The 20,646-nt window shown below is 37.4% G+C and overlaps 1 protein-coding gene across 5 annotated transcripts; it reads left to right on the top strand.

Annotated features, from left to right (window-relative positions):
* Positions 1–16,485: 16,485 nt before the first annotated feature.
* LOC133786712 (protein FAR1-RELATED SEQUENCE 5) lies at positions 16,486–20,369 on the top strand. 5 transcript variants are annotated; one of them, XR_009871876.1, is made up of 5 exons: positions 16,486–16,826; positions 16,931–19,214; positions 19,326–19,501; positions 19,537–19,968; positions 20,097–20,369. XR_009871876.1 is itself a non-coding variant. In XM_062225497.1 (4 exons), exons 2-3 carry the CDS (start codon positions 17,004–17,006, stop codon positions 19,497–19,499), a joined length of 2,385 nt encoding a protein of 794 aa, XP_062081481.1. In that variant the 5' UTR covers positions 16,486–16,826; positions 16,931–17,003; the 3' UTR covers positions 19,500–19,501; positions 20,097–20,369. The 5 variants fall into 5 exon arrangements, 2 of the variants coding, with proteins under 2 accessions (XP_062081481.1, XP_062081480.1); XR_009871892.1 differs by having other exon boundaries at positions 16,487–16,826; positions 17,047–19,214; positions 19,326–19,536; positions 19,852–19,968; XR_009871860.1 differs by having other exon boundaries at positions 16,487–16,826; positions 19,326–19,536; positions 19,852–19,968.
* Positions 20,370–20,646: the final 277 nt, after the last annotated feature.

Genomic DNA, 20,646 nt, shown 5'->3' with positions numbered 1-20,646 from the left:
TGGCTCTCAATGCTGAGATCATAGGTATGCGGGACCCAGACACCGCACCCACAAAGACAAAAGGGTCCTCGCCCTCAGGCTCAAAAGTAACCATCTTCTTCCTGCAATTAATCGTAGCTCCATATCTGGCCAACCAGTCCATCCCTAAGATCATATCAAAATCCTCCAAATCTAATTCAATCAAATCCACTGAGAGTTCCCTACTATCAACCATCACCGGCAGTGCCCTAATCCATCTCCTAGAGACTACCAGTTTCCCTGTAGGCAACAGAGTCCCAAACCCTGCGGTCCGATACTCACTAGGTCTACACATTCTATCAATCACAAACAAAAGAATGTGTAGCACCAGAATCAATCAATACTGTAAAAGGAAAGCCAGCACTAGAAAGCAGACCTGTCACTACTGAGGGACTAGCCTCAGCCTCCGCCTAAGTCAAGGTGAATACTCGAGCTGGAGTCAAGCTATCCACCTTTCTCGCTTCACCTTTCTTCATCGTTGGGCAGTCTTTCCTAAGATGCCCCACACACGAAACATGCCTTGGCCCGACACTCGCCCAGATGGCGTCTTCTACACCTTGGGAACTCTCGATAGGTCCGCCATGCCTCACCGCCACCCTGACGGCCACCCTGACCACCCCGACCCCTCCTATCGGGACCAGGAGCGGCCGAAGTGTCAGGAGTCTTCCTCTTGAAGTCACTGAGGCCTCCACCCCTACCTGCCCCTGAGTAAGGAGGCACTGCCCTGCGGCCCTCACGCCTCACTGCGGTCTCCTTCCATATCTTTTTCTCCGCTTCCTCAGCAGTAAGAACCCTCTCAACGACCTGGGCATAAGTTGTTCCTCCAGGTACCGTTGTGATCCTGACATCCCGGGCTATCATAGCATTAAGCCCCCTGATAAAACGATCTTGCCTAGCAGCATCAGTAGGCACAAGATCTGGTGCAAACTTCGCAAGCCTATCAAATTTCAGGGCATACTCAGTAACAGTCATATTGCCCTGTATCAAACTCACAAACTCATTAACCTTTGCTGCTCTGATAGCTACATTATAGTACTTCTGGCCAAACAAATCCTTGAAACCTTCCCAAGTCAAAGTGGTAACATCCCTGGTCTGCGATGCCACTTCCCACCAAATGCGGGCATCCTCCCTCAACATATAAGTGGCACAGGCCACTCTATCCTACCCCTCAATTCTCATGAAATCCAGAATTATTGTAATCATGGTTAGCCACTGCTCGGCTTTCAATGGCTCCGGTCCACCCTCGAAAATTGGGGGTTGCTGCTTCCTGAACCGCTCATATAACGATTCCCACTTGTTAACAACCTCCCCAGGCTGCACAGCTGGTACAATAGGGGCAGCACTCCATGGTGGAGCCTGATGTCGCAGAATACGGATCTGCTCATCCTGACTCAGTAATCGAGCCTGCATCTCTGCCATTAACTGCTGTCAATTCTCAGGGACTGGCGGGGGAATCTGGCCTGATCATCACTACCAGTCTCGGACCTAGTGCCGGCTAGTCGTGCGGATTTTCTTGGACACATAGCTATCCAAGTCAATCTGCAAATAACGACTCGGCAGTCAGACCATGATGACAGGGTAAAAGCTTCTCCAAAACTCATCAATAGAGCATAATCAACCACAGATAACCAACATATAAGCATCCATTCTCAAACGCTGGGTGCTAATAAGCACGCCCTCAATCCCATTACACAACATCTATAAAACAAGCATTCATCCATGCACTATATACAATTAATCATCCATGCACTCATTCACATGCACGACGATGTTAATGAACATGCCTCAATACTTTCACACAACAGTCAAGGGCAAGGCCCTATCAGTATCTCATGCTTCCTAGTAATTCAGTAAATAACAACATGCATAGCTCATCTCAGGCACATAAGCACATAAACACACATATGCACATTACCAAACCCTGATTTGAGCTTGTCTCCAGCAGCGAATGTACATGTCCAGGCTGTCTACAGGAACCCTTAAACCTAGGACGCTCTGATACCAAGTTGTAACGCCCTGGATAGCCAAGACCGCTACACTGTGTACTTATAAAGGTGCAAGACTCGCTAATCAAGTCATTATTTTAAAAACATGTCACTAAACATGTAGGAGCTACGGTTAAAAAGGTTTTGGTCTCAAAAGACTCATTTCATATATTTAAACTATTATAAACACGGGATCCCATAAGAAAACAGAGTTAAAATAAGTTTACAGACTCCCAAAAGTACATGAGTAATCACTAGCCATATTAAGGAAAAATAGACAATCTTCAGGTCTCGCGTCCCTGCCTGAACCTCAACCGTGGCGGCCGGGCAACTGGCTATGTACATTCAGCTCGCTGAGCTCTCCAATCAAGGCTGGTCTAATTTGCCCTTGCCTTTACCTACACCACGTAGCACCTGTGAGCCAAGGCCCAGCAAGAAAACATCGAATACAATTCAATCAATGATAACAGACAGTTAATTCACTAAGCATGTATTCCCATCAGATAATCCACAATAGATATTCAGCACGTACATTCAGATTCAAGATATTGTCAATCATATATTACACTCATATCACATAATACTCAGGTTCGACGACTTAGGCCGCACCCTCTGTTTAACCCACTGACTCCGGCCCGCTTAAACCGAGCTCAGTGCATAATAAGCTGTCCTCGGCTACCAGTGGCCGAGCCGCGCCCTGTGCGCTAGTGAAACCCTTAGCACCCTTAGGTCGTTGGTTCACTAAATGGCTTGCATGGCATAGTACCATATTTTCAAGCGCTTACAATAGGGAGCCCTTAGTCCCATCACATATATTCAACCAGGTGCAGTTTTCTTACCTTTAGTCTGTACGGTTATTGATTACGAGCCACGCCCCCCGAGCACAATCCGTTCTCGAGCCTAAGCCTTTATCATCTAGTCATAACCAAAGTATAGAGTTCCATTAATACTCGAATATAGGTTTCTGGTTATAAAACTAACCCCCGGGAATCTAAATTCCACCAAGCACGGTGGTGAAATTAATCCCAAGCACACTAGATCACTTCCTCGTGCCTAAAACCCTCAAAAACTCATGTGCACACCCAAGGGCTGCGGCCCTTGAAGCTTAGCTGCGACCCTAGCCTCAAAACAAAACCAAGCCCATGCTGAACAAAACACGCACCCCGGCCCTTGCTTTGGGTGCCGCGGTGCCCTCCCATGGCCGAGCCTCCTTGGTCCTTTTTCATCCTAGGGTCGTAGCGCTCTAGAACAAAGCCGCGGCCCTCCCCTTCATGCCCAGAAAACCCATCATTTCTAAGCTTGAAACCTTACCTTAAACCATCCCAAAGCTCCCTAACTCATAACCAATTAATCCCAACTCCTTTGGCATGACTTAAACAACATAATTCCACAGAAAACACAGCCTAACACACACTAATCTTCTCTTTTCAATTTCTAAAACTCAAGAGCTATAAACACTCAAACCAGCCATTCAAATCCAATTTAAAACCTCTAAATCATGAGTTGAAACTTACCTCTTCTGTTGAACCACTTCACCAAGCCAAAGCCAAGCTAAGTCCCCAAGTTTCCTCCTCAATTCTTCCTTAAAACATCAAAACCATGTTTGCCTCAAAACTTAACCAAAACCCAGAATTTCCAACTACAGAAGAGAAGATTAAATTGCTTACCTTAACCCTGACTCAGTTCTTGATTAATCCCTGAGCTAAGCCTCCAAATCCCCACCTCAATCCTCAGAAATTCCAACTTAATTCCCTTAAGATTTCTGTGTTTTCCTTCCCTTTGTTTTCCATGAGAGTGAGAGAGAACTGAGGTAAAGTGTAGAGTCCAAGAACTTTACTTAGCTAAGATAGATAATAGTATGATAGTATTTATAGCATTATCTTTGTTACTATGGATTTTTGGTTCAGACCGGGAATTATTTGGACACTCATAGTAGTACTTATAGATTTTCTAAGTTTAATCTATAGTTTAAGAATATTAAGTATAACCTAAGGTTTGATTAAAGTGACTGATATTAAGGATCATATTTATTATATTATAAGGTTTAGACATCAACCAATAGGATTTTAAACACATGTTATGAATGGTGATTAAGGATTAAGTATTTTTGGGGATTAAATCTAATAAGGAGTAAAGTTTGAATGTTATAGGGTCAGTCAGCAGCTTTGAGTACGTTGAGGGCTTAGTCAAGGTTGTTTACTCCATTCAAACTTAGCTAAAAATGTGTAATTTCGTGTTTAAATATTCCGCGTGTGCCGATATATCGCAGTTATAGGGGGCGATATATCGCAGCACGTAGATACGGAAAACACGAAACGATGCACGGTCGCCTCGGGCATACTGGTCCAGGCGATATATCGCCTACAGGGGGCGATATATCGCCTCCTTCAGCATAAATTCAAACTCTTTTGAATTCATTTCCTTTCAGCCATTCAAACTCCTTCAACAGTCCAGCATCTTTTGAACGAGTCTTCAGCCTCTGCTGAACGAGTATTCAAATGATTTTCACCTCAAAAGCCATTATTTTTATTCAAGTAAAATCAAGATCTTTTCATCTCTAAACTCTATAAATAGGACCTAGTACCCAGCCATTATTCACCTTTTGCTCTAAGTTCAGAAGCTGCTAGTGTTAAGTGAGTGTGAGAGTGTAAACACCTGGTTTGGGAAAATCATAAGCTTAAACATCATAAGCTTATCAAATACTTTGGGAAGTGAGGTTCTATATTATTTCGGTTGAGGTGTAGATTGGTCTTTCAAGTCTTTGAGGTAACCAAAACTCTAGTTCATTTCTGTATTATGTTATTTTCTTCCTCATAGTCTTCTACTCAATCTCTAACCTTAATCTTCATTTTGGTTAGGGGATCTAAGTTCTTGAAGCACATAAGTTTGGTAAGTGTGACTTTTAATGGTTTAGTCTTTTCATCCCTTTCATTTCATCTCCTTTCTTCTTTAGACTCACTCTTTCTTATGGTTTTAGGAGTGTTCCAAAAAGTCCCAACTCAGTCAATTATATCCCGGTAACTTTGGTAAGGAAAATAGGCTAGAATCTATATGTTTATGTTTATGTTATCTTATGTGTTATGTTATGATATATTATGAATATGTTATGTATGTATGTTTGTAGGCTTGGGCATATGACCCATATGACTAACAAGACCCCAAATGGATTATGGGCATATGACCTACTTAGCTAGTAGGACCCCACTAATTCCATGGGCATATGCTTGTTTAGTCTATGGGACCCCAAGTAATAATGGCCATTATAATAAGTGTATTATGTGTTATGATATGTCTTTACGTTATTATGAAATTGATGTGTATGACTATGTGTTAGATTTTTCCTTGCTGGGCATTAGGCTCATTCCTTTCTGTTTATGTGCAGGAAATAAGCTTTAGAGGTGGAAATATTCGTGACGCTTAGAGGATGTGTATCGATGGTGAATGGAGTCAAGGGGCCGAGCGTTGTTCGATTCGAGGATGTAGTCTTGTTTATGTTTTTATGGTTTTAAATGTATTTTCCGCATTTTCTATGTAACTCTTTTTATTTTAAGTTATTTTTGTTTTAAAGACAATGGGTACCCATATCCAACTTATTTTATGAAAGTAAACTTTGTTTCTACAAGTTTCTGATAAATTATGGTATTTTCGCAAAAATGTAAGTTTTATGTATAGTTTCGTTAATGGTCCAAAAAGTCTAGAGTAGTGGGTCATTACATAAAGAGTTTTAGTTAGTTTGTCTCTTCTTCTAAAAGTTTCCTTAAGTCTATCCTATTGCTAATTCCATCCCAAGGCTCGGGGTGCCGGAACCGTCCCCAAGGCCAAAATGGTAAAATCCCCCAATATTCCCGCCTAGACATCCTAATCTCAAATATATCTCCATATATTTATTTTCATAACCCAATAGTCCAAATCACTACCTGATACCTTAAATACCCCTGACTTGCCCAAAGTCATATCTTAAATCCCGTTGTGACTTTTCCCGCTATATGACCCTAGGATCGTCTCGAGTCGTGCTCTGTAAACCTGCCCACATAATAATGTGGTTCTCACATATTTATTTCATATTATCACCTAATATCATCAACTATCATATAATCAACATTAATCATATATTCACACATTTAAGTCAACAATATCCACTCTAATCCCATTTATGCCCACCCGGCATGCTAATCAAACCCTTAAGCCTTATTAGCAAATTTGGGTCGTTACAGCAACCATGAGATACAAATGGGCAATGAGGGAAAATCTAAGGTACTTGGCAAAGGTACCATTGAAGTTTTTTTCACCTCCGACAAGAAAGTAACATTAGTGAATGTACTTTATGTTCTCGAAATGAGTGGAAACTTGGTAAGTGGTGATTTGCTTGGCAAGCCCGGCATTAAAGCCGTTTTTGAGACTGGTAAATTTATTCTTACCAAATCTAATGTATTTTTGGGAAAATGGTACTCTTGTGAGGGTATGGTTAAGTTGTGCACCAATAATGTAACTTTCAATGTTATCAATAAAAATGTTAATTCTGCTTATATAGTTGAGTGTGATTCTTTATTTTTATGGCATCTTAGACTATCTCACATAGTTTTTCAACCATGAAAAGAGTAGTAAAATGTGGTATAATTGCATGCAATATTAAAAACTATGGAAAATGTGAAACATGTGTTATGGCAAAAATGATTAAGAAACAATTTCCTAGTGTACAAAGATCATCTTATTTGTTAGATTTAATCCATAGTGATCTTTGTGAATTAAATGGTGTTTTAACTAGAGGTGGTAAAAGGTATTTTCTTACTTTTATAGATGATTTTAGTAGATATACCTATGTGTTTCTTTTAAAGCATAAAGATGAAACTTTTTATGCTTTTAAAGTATATAAATTAGAAGTTGAAAATCAACTTAATAAAAAGATAAAGGTGCCAAGAAGTGATAGAGGAGGAGAGTACTTCTCTAATGAATTTAATACATTTTGTGAAGAAAATTGTATAATTCATGAGTGCACCGCACCTTATACACCACAACACAATGGTGTTGCCGAAAGAAAAAATAGGACTTATCTAGAGATGATAAATTCTATGTTGGTGTTTTCTAAGTTGAACTTTAACTTATGGGGAGAAGCGTTGTTAAGCGCTTGTCACATTCTTCATCGGATACCGATGAAGAAAAATGAGATATCTCCATATGAGTTATGGAAAGGAAGAAAATCCAACATATGATACTTCAAAGTTTGGGGGTGTCTTGCATATTGCAAGAAAAACAAACCTAATAGAAAAAAGTTAGGCTCAAGAGTCATAAAGTGTGTTTTTGTTCGTTATGCCAACAATAGTAAAGCTTATAGGCTATTAGACTTAGAGTCTAATGTTGTGATTGAATCTAGAGAAGTTGAGTTCTTTGAGAACATGTTATTCTCAAGCTTCAACATCCTTAAAGGAGAATTTGTTATATGACAACAATTCTCAAGCATCTACATCCAAAAATGATTCTCAAGAGGAGAATTCTCAAAGGAATGTAGAGCAACCCATTGAACTTAGAAAAAGTCAAAGGCTTAGAAAGGAGAAAAGTCTAGGAATGGGTGAGGTAGATTCTCAACGAATTTCTTTCTACATGGTAGAAGGAAATAGAGAGGAAGTCATTAGAAAAATTCTTATTATACTTCTTGTTGAGGATGATCCTAAGACGTATGCCATGCAATTAAGAGATAATGCATTTTGGAAAAAAGTCATCAATGATGAGATGGATTCTATTCTTTCCAACAACACTTGGGAATTGGTAGACCTCCCACCAGGGTCTAAGCCAATTGGGTGTAAGTGGATATTTAGGAGAAAATATCACACTAACGACACTATCCAAACCTTTAAATATAAATTAGTAGCTAAAAGGTTTAGGCAAAAATAGGGTATTGATTATTTCGATACCTATGCGTCTGTTGCAAGAACAATTTCTATAAGAATTTTGTTTGCTTTGGCTTCTATACACAACTTATATGTTCATCAAATGGATGTCAAAACAACATTCCTTAATGGTGACCTCAATGAGGAGGTATTTATAGAACAACCTGAAAGGGTTGTCCTATCAAGATATGAACATAAAGTATGTGGACTTGTGAACTCCTTATATGGATTGAAACAAGCTCCTAAGCAATGGCATGAGAAATTCGATCAAGCCATCATGTCTAATGGGTTTAGGCATAACAATGGAGACAAGTGTTTGTATTCCAAAACTTGTAAGGGATATGTGATCATTGTTTGCTTATATGTGGATGGCATGCTTATTCTAAGTGATAGCATGAAAGGGATAGATGAAACGAAGAGGTTTCTATCATCAATTTTCAAGATGAAAGATCTTGGAGAAGTTGACACCATACTTGGTATCAAAGTAAAGAAACAAAGTGAGGGTTTTGCGTTAGGGCAAGCCCACTATGTTGAGAAAGTATTGAAAAAATTTCCATCTCAAGGTTAAAGATGTCAATACTCCATTCAATCATAGTGTAAAACTAGAAAAGAATGAAGGAAGAGCGGTAGCTCAATTGGAGTACGCTAGTGCTATAGGGAGTCTTATGTACGCTGCCCAATGTACTAAACCTGATATAGCATTTGCGGTAAGTAAACTTAGTAGGTTTACAAGTAATCCAAGTGTGGATCACTGGAAGGCTATTGGGAGAGTCCTAGGTTATCTTAAGAAAACCAAAGGACTAAGCCTTCACTACTCCAAATTCCCTTCAATCTTAGAAGGATATACAGATGCAAGCTGGATATCCAATCTTGGGGACAACCTGTCCACAACTGGTTGGGTATTTACACTTGGTGGGGGTGCAATTTCTGGGATTTCCAAGAAACAAATCTGTATATCTCATTCCACTATAGAAGCAGAGTTTATAGCTCTAGCTGCTACTGGAAAATAGGTCGAATGGTTAAGGGATCTTTTGATAGAGATACCCCTAATCAAAGAAAATGTATCCACTATATCGATACATTGTGATGGCCAAGCAACATTGGCTAGAGCATACAGCGGAGTGCACAATGGGAAGTCTAGACACATTAGTCTAAGACATGGATATGTAAGAGAATTGATTCAAAGAGGAGTCATTTCAATATCCTATGTGAGAACAGGTGAAAACTTGGCGAATCCTTTCACTAAGCCACTAACGAGAGATTTAGTGGCTACATCATCTCGAGGGATGGGACTCAAACTCCCTAAAGAGTTTCACGATTGATGGTAACCTATATTAACACTAGTTATTGAACTAGTGTTAGGTTCAATAGGTAACAACAAGTCAGTCAAGTGAATATTAGTTGTACTCAAAACAAGTCCCATCTGAGATGTTGAGTACTTGTGAGTTAACAAATCGAGGGTTAAAACTGAGAGGTTTTTTAATAGAATTCGGCCTTGTGAAGACAAGTATTTTTGGTAACAAAATACTGTAAGAATTCTACCTATTTGGATCTAGGGGCGGTGCTGCCTCTCATAAGAATTGGGAGTATTCTCAAGAACGCCCATGAATGGAAAGTGCACATGGCCATTAACGGTGCAACGCGAGACATAGAGGTCTCAAGTGAACATGGCAAATGTGTGTGTGTGTTATCATCATTTGTTATCATGGAAAGATGGTTCAATTGCTAGTGCAACCAAATTTTCAACAAATTTTGTGATAATTACACTATAGTAAAGTTCAAGTTGAAAAACACTTTATTTTATGCACCAATGAAATGATTCCTATAAGAGAGAGTTATTATTTAATCAAGTGGGGGATATGTTATATTTTAAAATATAATGTTATTAATTAAATAAGTGTTGCAATAGATAACTATTTAATCTAGTGGTGGAATGTTATATTATTTTATAATCTAGTGGTGGAATGTTATAGTATTTTATAATATAATGTTTTAGATTAAATAAATGCGACAAAGAGTGTCACATATTGTAACATATAATAGAGAGTTACAATAATTAGATATATGTGAATATCCAAATATGTAACATATTTGGTGTTACAAATTCAGTTACAAATTTGTAACTTCCAAATATTGCCCATTATTATGTAGATTTGTTGTTACACAATATTGAGATGAATTTCTTAAAGCCATAAGTGAAATGGATGTTAGAGATATGATTTTAACCCCAATAATATGTTTTGGGGGTTACAAAATCATTTGGGAGTGGATTGGAGCCGTTTGGAAAAACAACACATTTTCATGTGCTGAAATTGGCCAGTGGCCGCGACCAGGAATGTTGGTGGCCACGACCTAGGGAATAGAGACCAGTGGCCGCGGCCACAGGTGCTGACTGACCAATTTTTTCAGTTTTTCCAATCTTTTTGAACAGCTCCAAAATCATAAATAACTCCCAAATCTCATTTTTAATTCCATAAACATCCAATTAATCATTGGTAACAGCCATGGGGGTTGGTGGAATTTGAAATTCAAAGGGTGTAACGCCCTAAACTCTAGGGACCGTTACAGTGAGCATTTTAAACAGTGCTAAACTCGCTAATCGAGTCATTTGGCCATAATCGTCTAACTAAGTATGATTAGCGGTTTAGGGTTAAATTTTTTGGTTAAGATACAACATTTCACTAAAACGTTTACTATATACATTGGGATCCCAAAAATATAATTTAAAGGTTAATTACAACAAAAGAATTACAACCAACCTAGGGTTTAACCCTAGTTCCTCTTTCAACCCTCGGCTGTGGTGGTCGAGCAGCCGCATATGTGCACATCGTCACCTAAGCTCTCCAACTCAAGGATATTCCAACTTTCTTTTGCCTTTACCTGCACCACATAGCACCCGTGAGGTGAAGCTCAGCAAGAAAACTCAATATGCTCATGAACATTAATAACATGTTACAAAATCATAATGTGCATGCCTAGCAATAATATCCTTATTCATGCATGCAAATAAGTTTAGATAATGATGGTTGTGAATCCTACCCTCCTGCAAGGATGACTATCAAGTCAATCCTAATCAGATGAGTGATTTAACACTTTGAGGTTCTGATAACCATGCTGGAGCGTATAGCTCTAATCAGATGAGTGATTTAACACTTTGAAGTTCTGATAACCATGCTGGAGCGTATAGCCCTAATCATATGAGTGATTTAACACTTTGAGGTTCTGATAACCATGCTGGAGCATGTAGCCCTAATCAGATGAGTGATTGATGAGTAAGTCACTAACTTGAACCTGATGAGTGAGTCACTAACGTGGGCTCAGCACCCATAGACATGTGACGATGCAGTCACCTGGGCCTTCTGGCCCTAGCTCTAAGTGACTAGCCATTAGGCTAGACAAACGCTTATAGTTTTCATCGAACTTGAGGTCAGTCCGACATTAATGCTCATGATGAGTCATTCAATGCTGATGTCGATTAGATCTAATCTTTTCGGCTTGCGTTAAGCACGCAAAAATCATTCTTGACTCTTAAGCCAATACCATACGACCAGTGCTCAGTACTACTGCCGAACTTGACTAATAAGCCACAGCTTCACAGTTAATACTAACACCATTGCCGATTTCTGACTCATGGGTCAGTGCCACACATAAGTAAGCAATGCAACCAGTCATATATCATATGTCAAATATCCAAATGTAGGGTATTCAACATGCTTCTTAACAATCACTAGCATAATTATGATCATGCACAGACACAGAGACTCAAGCTCTGATCAATCTCACATTCAATATTCATGTCATGCCCTAATCACATGTTTCTCATGCATCACATGCATCACATACTGGGTGCAGTTTTCTTACCTCTGGTTCGAGCGAGAAATAACAAATGAGCGACCCTTGAGAACAATCGATCATTTGATTCCTTAACGGTCACCTAGTCATAACCAAATATGGAATCCAATTAATGAAATCAACAATAAAAGGTTCTTGACCTAAACCTCACTCCTGAAACCCCGAATCGTACCCAAACGGTGAGTAGATTCAATCCCGAGCCTTAGGAATTGAAACCCTGAGCCAAAAACCCTCAAAAGTGCCTAAAACATGAATTTGGAAAACAGGATAGCGCTACCCTCTAGCGCCCCAGCGCTACAAGCAGGGCAGAATGCCCCTGGCTAGCGCTATAGCCCATAGCTGGACGCTGCAACCAGGGTTTTCAACCCTGGTTTTTCCCTCCTTCGACTCCTCCATTTCCAACCTGAAAAACAAGCTTCCAAACCTCATTCAAACTCCCAATTGAACCCAAATACCATATACACAAGTCCTAGGCATCATAACCCAAGCAATCATAGCCAAAAACTCCCATTGAATTCTCGACTTTCAAACCAAAATCCCAACTGAAACTCAAAACAGAGCAAGAACCAGAGTTTTAATGGCTATAAACTCACCTCAATCTTAGAATCACACCATCTTCAATGGTAGAACATAACCCTAGATCATCAAAGCTTGGTTCCCTATCTTGGTTCCTAAAAAAGAGCTTCAAAATTCAAGAAGAAATGATGAACGGGAGAAGATAAGATGATTCTCTATTTTCTACAACTTTCTACAGCTTCTCAAGGTTTATATCTATCCTTAGGTGAAAAGACTAAAATGCCCCCAAGCCTATTTAAAACCCTTAACAGACACCAAGGGCAAAATCGTCATTTCCTGCCTATCTCGTTAATCATAATTAACACCCTCCAATTCACGTTATTTCCAATATTCTCAAATGCTAATAAATCATATCCCATTACCCTTTAATTCCCGGCAATGTTCTAATCCTCAAATTACCCCTAAACTCACCTCAAGCCTCGAAATTAACCCCGTTATGACCAGACCGATAACTTGTCTTTAAAGATCGTCTCATGCCGAATGGCTCGAACAAATCCACATTATGATGTGGTCTTATTCATAATTCACCAACATGCATGAAAATACACAATTACGCCCTCAACGGGCCAAATTAGCAAAATGCCCTTATAATTAAAAGTGGACCCAAATGCATGCATTTATCATCATATAATAATATAATTCACATAAACATGCATATAATTATTTAATGGCGTAATAAATCAATTATGACCCTCTCGGCCTCCTAATCAAGGTCCTAAACCTTATTAGGAAATTTGGGTCATTACAAATGGTGTCTCTAAACTCTATAAATAGAAGCATATTGCTCACTTGTAAGACACAACTTGTCTATCCATTAGAGCACTTGGCTAGAAAACACCTAGAGGCTTGATTATTCAAGAAAGCAATTTCCAAAATCTGTGAGAGATCCCTTAGTGCTTGAGTTAGGGGGAAATAAGCTTTTGGACAAAGGTTTCAAACCTTGTTCAAGCTGGTGATCCCCAACACTCTTCAGTTTGGTAGTGTGAGTGAGAGTTGTTTGTTGTTTGTTGCTTGTTTCTTGTTATTTTCTTTTATTCTATTGCTTTTCATCTTCATATTCTTCTTCTCTATTTATTTGTATTTCTTGTTTAGAGTTGTAATATTTTCTTTTCTTTTTGTTACAAACACTTTTTCTTTATTAGTATCTTTTTGTTTAGAGTTGTATTCCTCCATTCTCTTCTTCTAATTTTTCTATTGTTTATTTGTATTTTCAGTCATAAAGTTGTAACACTATTTAATCAATATTATTTATTTGTATTATTTTGTCTAGAGTTGTAATATTTCTTACCAATTTCCATTGAAATAACACATATTTTCCTAGCATCCTGAGTGGTGGAATCTTTGGGAGCTGTCTTTTTCGTCTAACTGGGTTTTGGAGGCATTGTAAAACTGATGAAAGTGTGTTTTTTGATTTCATACTCTCAATGAAAGCACCAAAATGTTGACCTTTGAAATTGGCCAACGATCATATGTACAGAATATGACACCTTTTGAACGAAATAAATATAATATACGACACAATACAAATATCTAAACAAACACACATAAATTTATAGTGGTTCAGCCTTATTCTGATGAACACTAATAACATAATCCACTTAGTCTTTGGTATTGAATCACTTGATAGACAATTACACAGATGAACTGAAGAGTTCACTCGTTACCAATTTGCCCAGAGTTTCTCCCCATAAAATATCCGTCTAAAAACCGATCCCCTTAAATGAAGCCCTGAGTCCTTTATTTATAGTACTCAGGGGCTGTTACGTGATCAACAAGACTGGGAATCATGGTTTGATACATGATCATTGGGTAGTGTAGATACGTGTCCACCTCCCCATGACTATGAGATCGTGGGTCTTCTCGTTTTTTTCTCTGGATCGTGGTTGATGAGGCATGATTGAAACCTTCTGAAAAATGCTAAGTCTCAGTTGGTCTATGAGACTTAGGTGCTAGGCCCGATGACCCTTTAGAGCTTGGGTGCTAGGCATGTTGACCCTCTGGGTGCTAGGAAATCTTCTAGGTGCTAGGCCCGTTGGAACGAGCGTGAACTTTATGTGTATTTGGGATTTTAGGTCGACCACCCTATGAAGAATAGGGTGGGTCGACCACCCATGTGACTCTTGAGCATGTTAGGCCGACCACCCCTAGGGAGTCTAGGCCTGGCCGTCTTCCCTATAGGTCCTGGACCTATCATTTTTTGCTAATCAGTCTTTTTTCAAAACTTTGTCGTTTTTCCCTGACATGAGATGCTACGTGCCGCTTTCTTATTAGCCACATCATCTCTTGAATTTTGAGGGATAATAAGATCTATTTTTTTAGACAGAGCTGTAACTAGTTATGATAAAAAGCACTTTATATTTTTATTTGTTTAGATCTATTTTTTTTTACACCTAGCTAAGTAACCAGATACCATGACGACTGACTTTTTTTTTTACCTAGTTGTAACGAGTTACAATAACAATATAATTTTATCTATTTTTTTCACACATGACTAAGTAACTAGGTACTATCACAAATTTTTTTTTTCATATCTATTTTACTTTTTTCAAATGTGGTTAAGTGACCAGTTACTATCATATCACTAAAAAATACATATTATTTTGAAGGTGGTAACAAAAACTATAAAAAAAATTGATAGTGGTAACTGGGTACTACCACATAAATTGTTAAAAAAATTATTTGAAAAAAATATGGTAAACAAAAATAAAATTACCAAAATATGGGAAAAAACCCATAAAAATAAAAAATAAAAATAAAAAGCCATAAAAATTGCACAAAGTTGAAAACCCCATACTTATCAAAGTTGATGAAAAAAAAAGCTATATTTCATGAAATTTCCTCTTAGCTTAATCCACGATGATCACTCGGTTTAAAAAAATATATTTTTGAATCATGTGTTTTGTTATGGTCCCATAAACCCAAATTCAGTCAAAATATTTTTAAATATAAATCCATATAAATTGATACCCGCTAGAGATCCACACATTTTCCAAATTGATGAACTCATAAATAAAGTCTAATGACAAAAATATTTTAATAGAATTTGAAATCATGAGACCATTTTTAACAATTTAACAAACATACAAAACATAGTCTAAAAATATATGTTTAAAACAAAAAGTCCATCGTCAACCATTGTGAAATTAAGCTAAATCATAGAGACTATAAATTATAGGGTAAATATTTATTTGGTACCTTGTGTTTTATCAAAATACACACTTGGTACTCTATATTTATAATAATGATCGTTTGATACCTTCTATTTGTAATTCGTACTTGTTTGGTACCCTCTGCGAAAATTTGGATAACCCAAATTTTAAATATGACTATATTGCCCCTCATTTTAATCATTTATTTGATTTTGTTATTTTAAAATGATTTAAAAATATTTTCTGAATTAAAAAAATAAAAAATGTTTTTACAAATTAATCAATTAAAAAATAAAAAAAATAAAATCTAACCCCTAAACTTAGTCCCAAAAATTAAAATAAACACCCTAAATTTAAAAGCCAAAATTTAAATTGAATTGAAACAAAATAGTTTAATTGAAACTTTAAAAATTATTAGGCTTTTAGCTTACTTTATTTAATTTAAAAATATTTCTTTAGTTTTTTTTAACTTATATTTGGAATTAAAAATATTATATTTATTTAACCAATTAAAATAGGTTTATCAAATATTTTTTATTTTAAAATTAATTTATTTATTTTTTATTTTCAAATACTTTTTCATTGATTAATTTGTAAAACATTTTTTTTATTTTATTAATTCAGAAAATATTTTTAAATCGTTTTAAAAGAACAAAAATAAAATAATATCAAATAAATCATTAAAATAAAAGGTAATATAATTATATTTGAAATTTGTGTTGACCAAATTAAAGTAAAAAATACTAAATTAGTACGAATTGCAAACAGAAATTAACAAATGATTATTATTATAAGCATATGGTACCAAATTTTGTATTTCGAGTATTTACCCTAAATTATACGAATCCTTATAATTAACCTACCAAGATCCGAATGACAATTGAAAAACATTCCCCAAGATGAAAATGATCTATTTCACAAAATAGCCATCGATCATATCATTATAAAATCAACGGTTCATAATAATTTGCGAAAATAATAGGTCAACTAGTGGATTATAACCCTTGGCGTGTGGGTTGGAATACAATACGAAGGGCTCACCTCACCATTTTTACGCTCTCCACTCTCTTCTCCAACATTGCTCGTCTTCATCTTCTTCACTAAACCTTTTTCCGATTCCATTTCAATAATAATCATTGTCAGTACACTCAAGTTGCTCTTTCATTCAATGCTTTAAAAATTCACAGCCCCAAATTGCCTGAAATTTCTAGATTTTCTAGGGTTTTTCGTTATCATTTCTCTTCTGCAAAACCCTAGACCAAACTTCCCTTTTCTGCAAGCAAGCAAGACCCTTTTGATTGTTTACGATGAGGATGCTCCAGAGGTATCGTTCTCGTTGGGATGAGTCTGCAACGTTGAGGGTCAGTTCTCTCTTTTACATCCCTTTTTACTTCTTGAATTACAGTTTTTATAGAATTTAGTTTGAACACACGTATGGTAATCTATTATATGTTTGCGTATACAGAGAGACGTATAATTCACCTAATTGGGTTTTTTTGAGTACTCATTTGGTATTGAGCAACTGAACTCTATTTGACATGGACAATGAAGTGATTGAATTTGATATTGGGTTGGGAGCAGGGGAAGGAGGAAGTGGCAGAGAAGGAGATGACGATGGATTGGATATTGAACACCATGTTGATGATGAGGAAATGGCTGACAGCCCTCCTTTTACTAGTGGTGGCAGTGGTGGTGGTTTTGGTGGCAGTGGTGAGATATACCTTCCTGAGGGAGACTTATTGGACCTTGAACCTTCTGAGGGGATGGAATTTGAGTCTGAAGAAGCTGCCAAGGCCTTTTATAACTCTTATGCTCGCCGAGTTGGGTTCAGTACCCGTGTGAGCTCGTCTCGCAGGTCTAGGCGTGATGGGGCAATTATACAGAGGCAATTTGTCTGTGCCAAAGAAGGGTTTAGAAATTTGAATGAGAAGCGTACAAAAGATAGGGAAATCAAGCGGCCACGAACTATCACCAGAGTTGGATGCAAAGCATCATTGTCTGTGAAGATGCAAGATTCTGGAAAATGGGTTGTGTCTGGTTTTGTTAGAGAACATAATCATGAGTTGGTTCAACCTGATCTAGTGCATTGTCTCCGTTCTCACCGTCAAATCTCTGGCCCTGCTAAGACTTTGATTGATACCTTGCAGGCAGCTGGGATGGGTCCTCGTAGAATTATGTCAGCTCTTATAAAAGAATATGGTGGAATAAGTAAGGTTGGATTTACAGAGGTGGATTGTAGGAATTACATGAGGAATAATCGCCAGAGGAGCTTAGAAGGGGATATTCAATTGCTCCTAGATTATTTGAGGCAGATGCATGCTGATAACTCTAATTTCTTTTATGCTGTACAGGGTGAAGAGGATCAGTCATCCGGCAATGTATTTTGGGCTGATCCAAAGGCAAGGATGAACTATAATTATTTTGGTGATACTGTAACTTTTGATACAACCTATAGGTCAAACAGGTATCGATTGCCCTTCGCACCCTTCACTGGAGTAAATCATCATGGACAGCCTGTGTTGTTTGGTTGTGCTTTTTTGATAAATGAATCTGAATCATCGTTCTTATGGTTGTTTAACACTTGGCTTACAGCAATGTCTGGTCGCCCTCCATTTTCAATTACCACAGATCATGATGCAGTTATACGATCAGCCATAATGCAAGTATTTCCGGAAACCCGTCATCGTTTCTGTAAATGGCACATATTCAAGAAATGTCAGGAGAAGTTGTCTCACGTGTTTCTTAAACATCCAACTTTTGAAGCAGACTTTCACAAATGTGTCAACTTGACTGAGTCAATTGAGGAATTTGAGTCTTGTTGGTTGTCTCTTGTTGATAGATACGAACTCAGGGATCATGAGTGGCTTCAAACAATATATTCTGCTCGCAGGCAGTGGGTCCCAGTGTATTTGCGGGATACTTTTTTTGCAGAAATGTCCATAACGCAGAGAAGTGATAGTATGAACTCATATTTTGATGGATACATAAATGCTTCAACCAATCTAAATCAGTTTTTCAAGCTGTATGAGAAAGCTCTTGAAAGCCGTAATGAGAAGGAGGTGAAAGCAGACTATGATACTATGAACACTTCTCCTGTCCTTAAGACTCCATCTCCAATGGAGAAGCAAGTATCAGAGCTTTATACCAGAAAATTATTTGCGAGGTTTCAAGAGGAGCTAGTTGGGACCTTAACTTTCATGGCATCCAAGGCTGAGGATGATGGGGAGGTCATCACGTATCAAGTATCAAAATATGGGGAGGATCATAAAGCATATTATGTTAAGTTCAATGTTTTGGAGATGAAAGCAAATTGTAGTTGCCAGATGTTCGAGTTTTCAGGTCTTCTTTGCAGACATATTTTGGCAGTTTTTAGAGTCACCAACGTGCTAACTCTCCCAGCACATTACATATTGAAACGATGGACAAGGAATGCCAAAAGCAGTGTCATATTAGAAGAACATTGTAGTGATTTATATACCAATTATCTGGAGTCTCACACTGTTCGATATAATACTCTACGTCACGAGGCCTTTAAATTTGTAGATGAAGGAGCAAAGTCCTCAGAAACATATGAAGCTGCCTTGATTGCTCTGCAAAAAGCTGCAGAAAAGGTTGATCATGCAATAAAGAATTCCAGCAAATCTGCCATGGTGAATGGACGCTTCAGAGGGAATTCCACTGTAGATGCCAGTCGTGTAAATCATACTAGCGGGGATAGGGAAGGGAGCTCAGGCCAACATATGTCAGAGGTATGAATTATGTCCCTAATCTTTGAAGTTAATATTTAGTTTTTATACCATTACAATTATTAAAATCTTCCACCTTAAAATGAATTACATTTTGTGTGAACTACCATGCAGGATGATATGGACAAGAGAATTAGAGAACTTACAAATGAGTTGGAGAATGCAAATAGGAAGTGTGAGGTTTATCGAGCTAATCTGCTTTCAGTTTTGAAAGATATCGAGGATCATAAGCTACAGTTGTCAATTAAAGTGCAAAACATTAAGATTAGCATGAAAGATGGTCTTTAAAGGTGCTACAATGCTACCCTTTCAAAAAAAGAAAAAGGTGCTACAATGCTATACTTGTACTTCCGTTTGTTTTATTTTATTTTATTATCTCAAGTCAATGTACTTTTACAGTAGTCTTTGAATTAAATTGTTCCTTATGAGTGGTGTAGGGATCGAAAGTCTGCAAAGATATTTTTTTCTTGCACTTTGTAGTTTAATATCGCTAGTGACTTGATGTGTACCTTATAGTTTAGTTTATGTTTTCCTGGCTCAAATTCTATGAGATGGTTAGCCTTGTCTCTGACATGATGAAAGGCATTTCTCAGTAACCATCTTGTAAGAACAATTGGCAAGTAAACTCTTGTTTCTGCAGAGAATCAAGGGAGGTTTGCACTAGACTGTAGACCATGGATTTTGGTCACAAATTTGGCACATGGGAGGCTTCCATGCGTTTTTAAGTTGTTTTCAGATGGATTCAAACAGTTCACATGTAAATCCTTCCCCGGTTGCTTCAGCATTTCTATTTTTTGTGTTCCTTCGATGATTTGTTCACTCTCATAGTTTTTGGTTTTATGTGTAGAGTTTGATCTCTTAGTTTGTAAACGTGTGACGTTGCAGGAGGAAAACATGTTTGAATGGATGGTTGCTAACGAAGGAAGGCAGGCAGGTGTGAAAGTGAGCATGGTGAGTTCTAGTTGGATATGGAAGATTTTGTCATTTGGACTTCTTTTCAAGTTATTTCCACAAAGCTACTGATTCATTTTAACTTTCAATGTATTTCTTGATTTGCCTGTAAAATAAGGTAGCGTTCTTTTAACTAATGACAACTCTCTGATCGATTTAGGAGGTTAGTTTTTACTTCAATAAAATCTGTTACTGTAATTTGTTTCACATCTATATGTGTTGTCTGTTTTTCCTTCCAGTTTACCATATCTTTGGAAAATGCTGAAGGTATTACTAAGCATTTGTAGTGGGTAACTATATTTTTGCATAACGTGAAATTTTTTCTACAACATGATAATATTATGTTTAATATTATGTTTGATATTAACTTTATTAACATGTATATGTATAAGTCCAAGTCAATACATATAGTTTTATATAAAAATATGTTATTCAATACAACCTAATATAATACTATACTATGTAATACCATACGATATAATAC

Source organism: Humulus lupulus, chromosome 1, assembly GCF_963169125.1.
Source record: "Humulus lupulus chromosome 1, drHumLupu1.1, whole genome shotgun sequence".
NCBI classification, from domain to species: Eukaryota; Viridiplantae; Streptophyta; class Magnoliopsida; order Rosales; family Cannabaceae; genus Humulus; species Humulus lupulus.
Note: the sequence above shows the minus strand (reverse complement) of the source record. Positions and strands in the feature narration are given on the sequence as shown.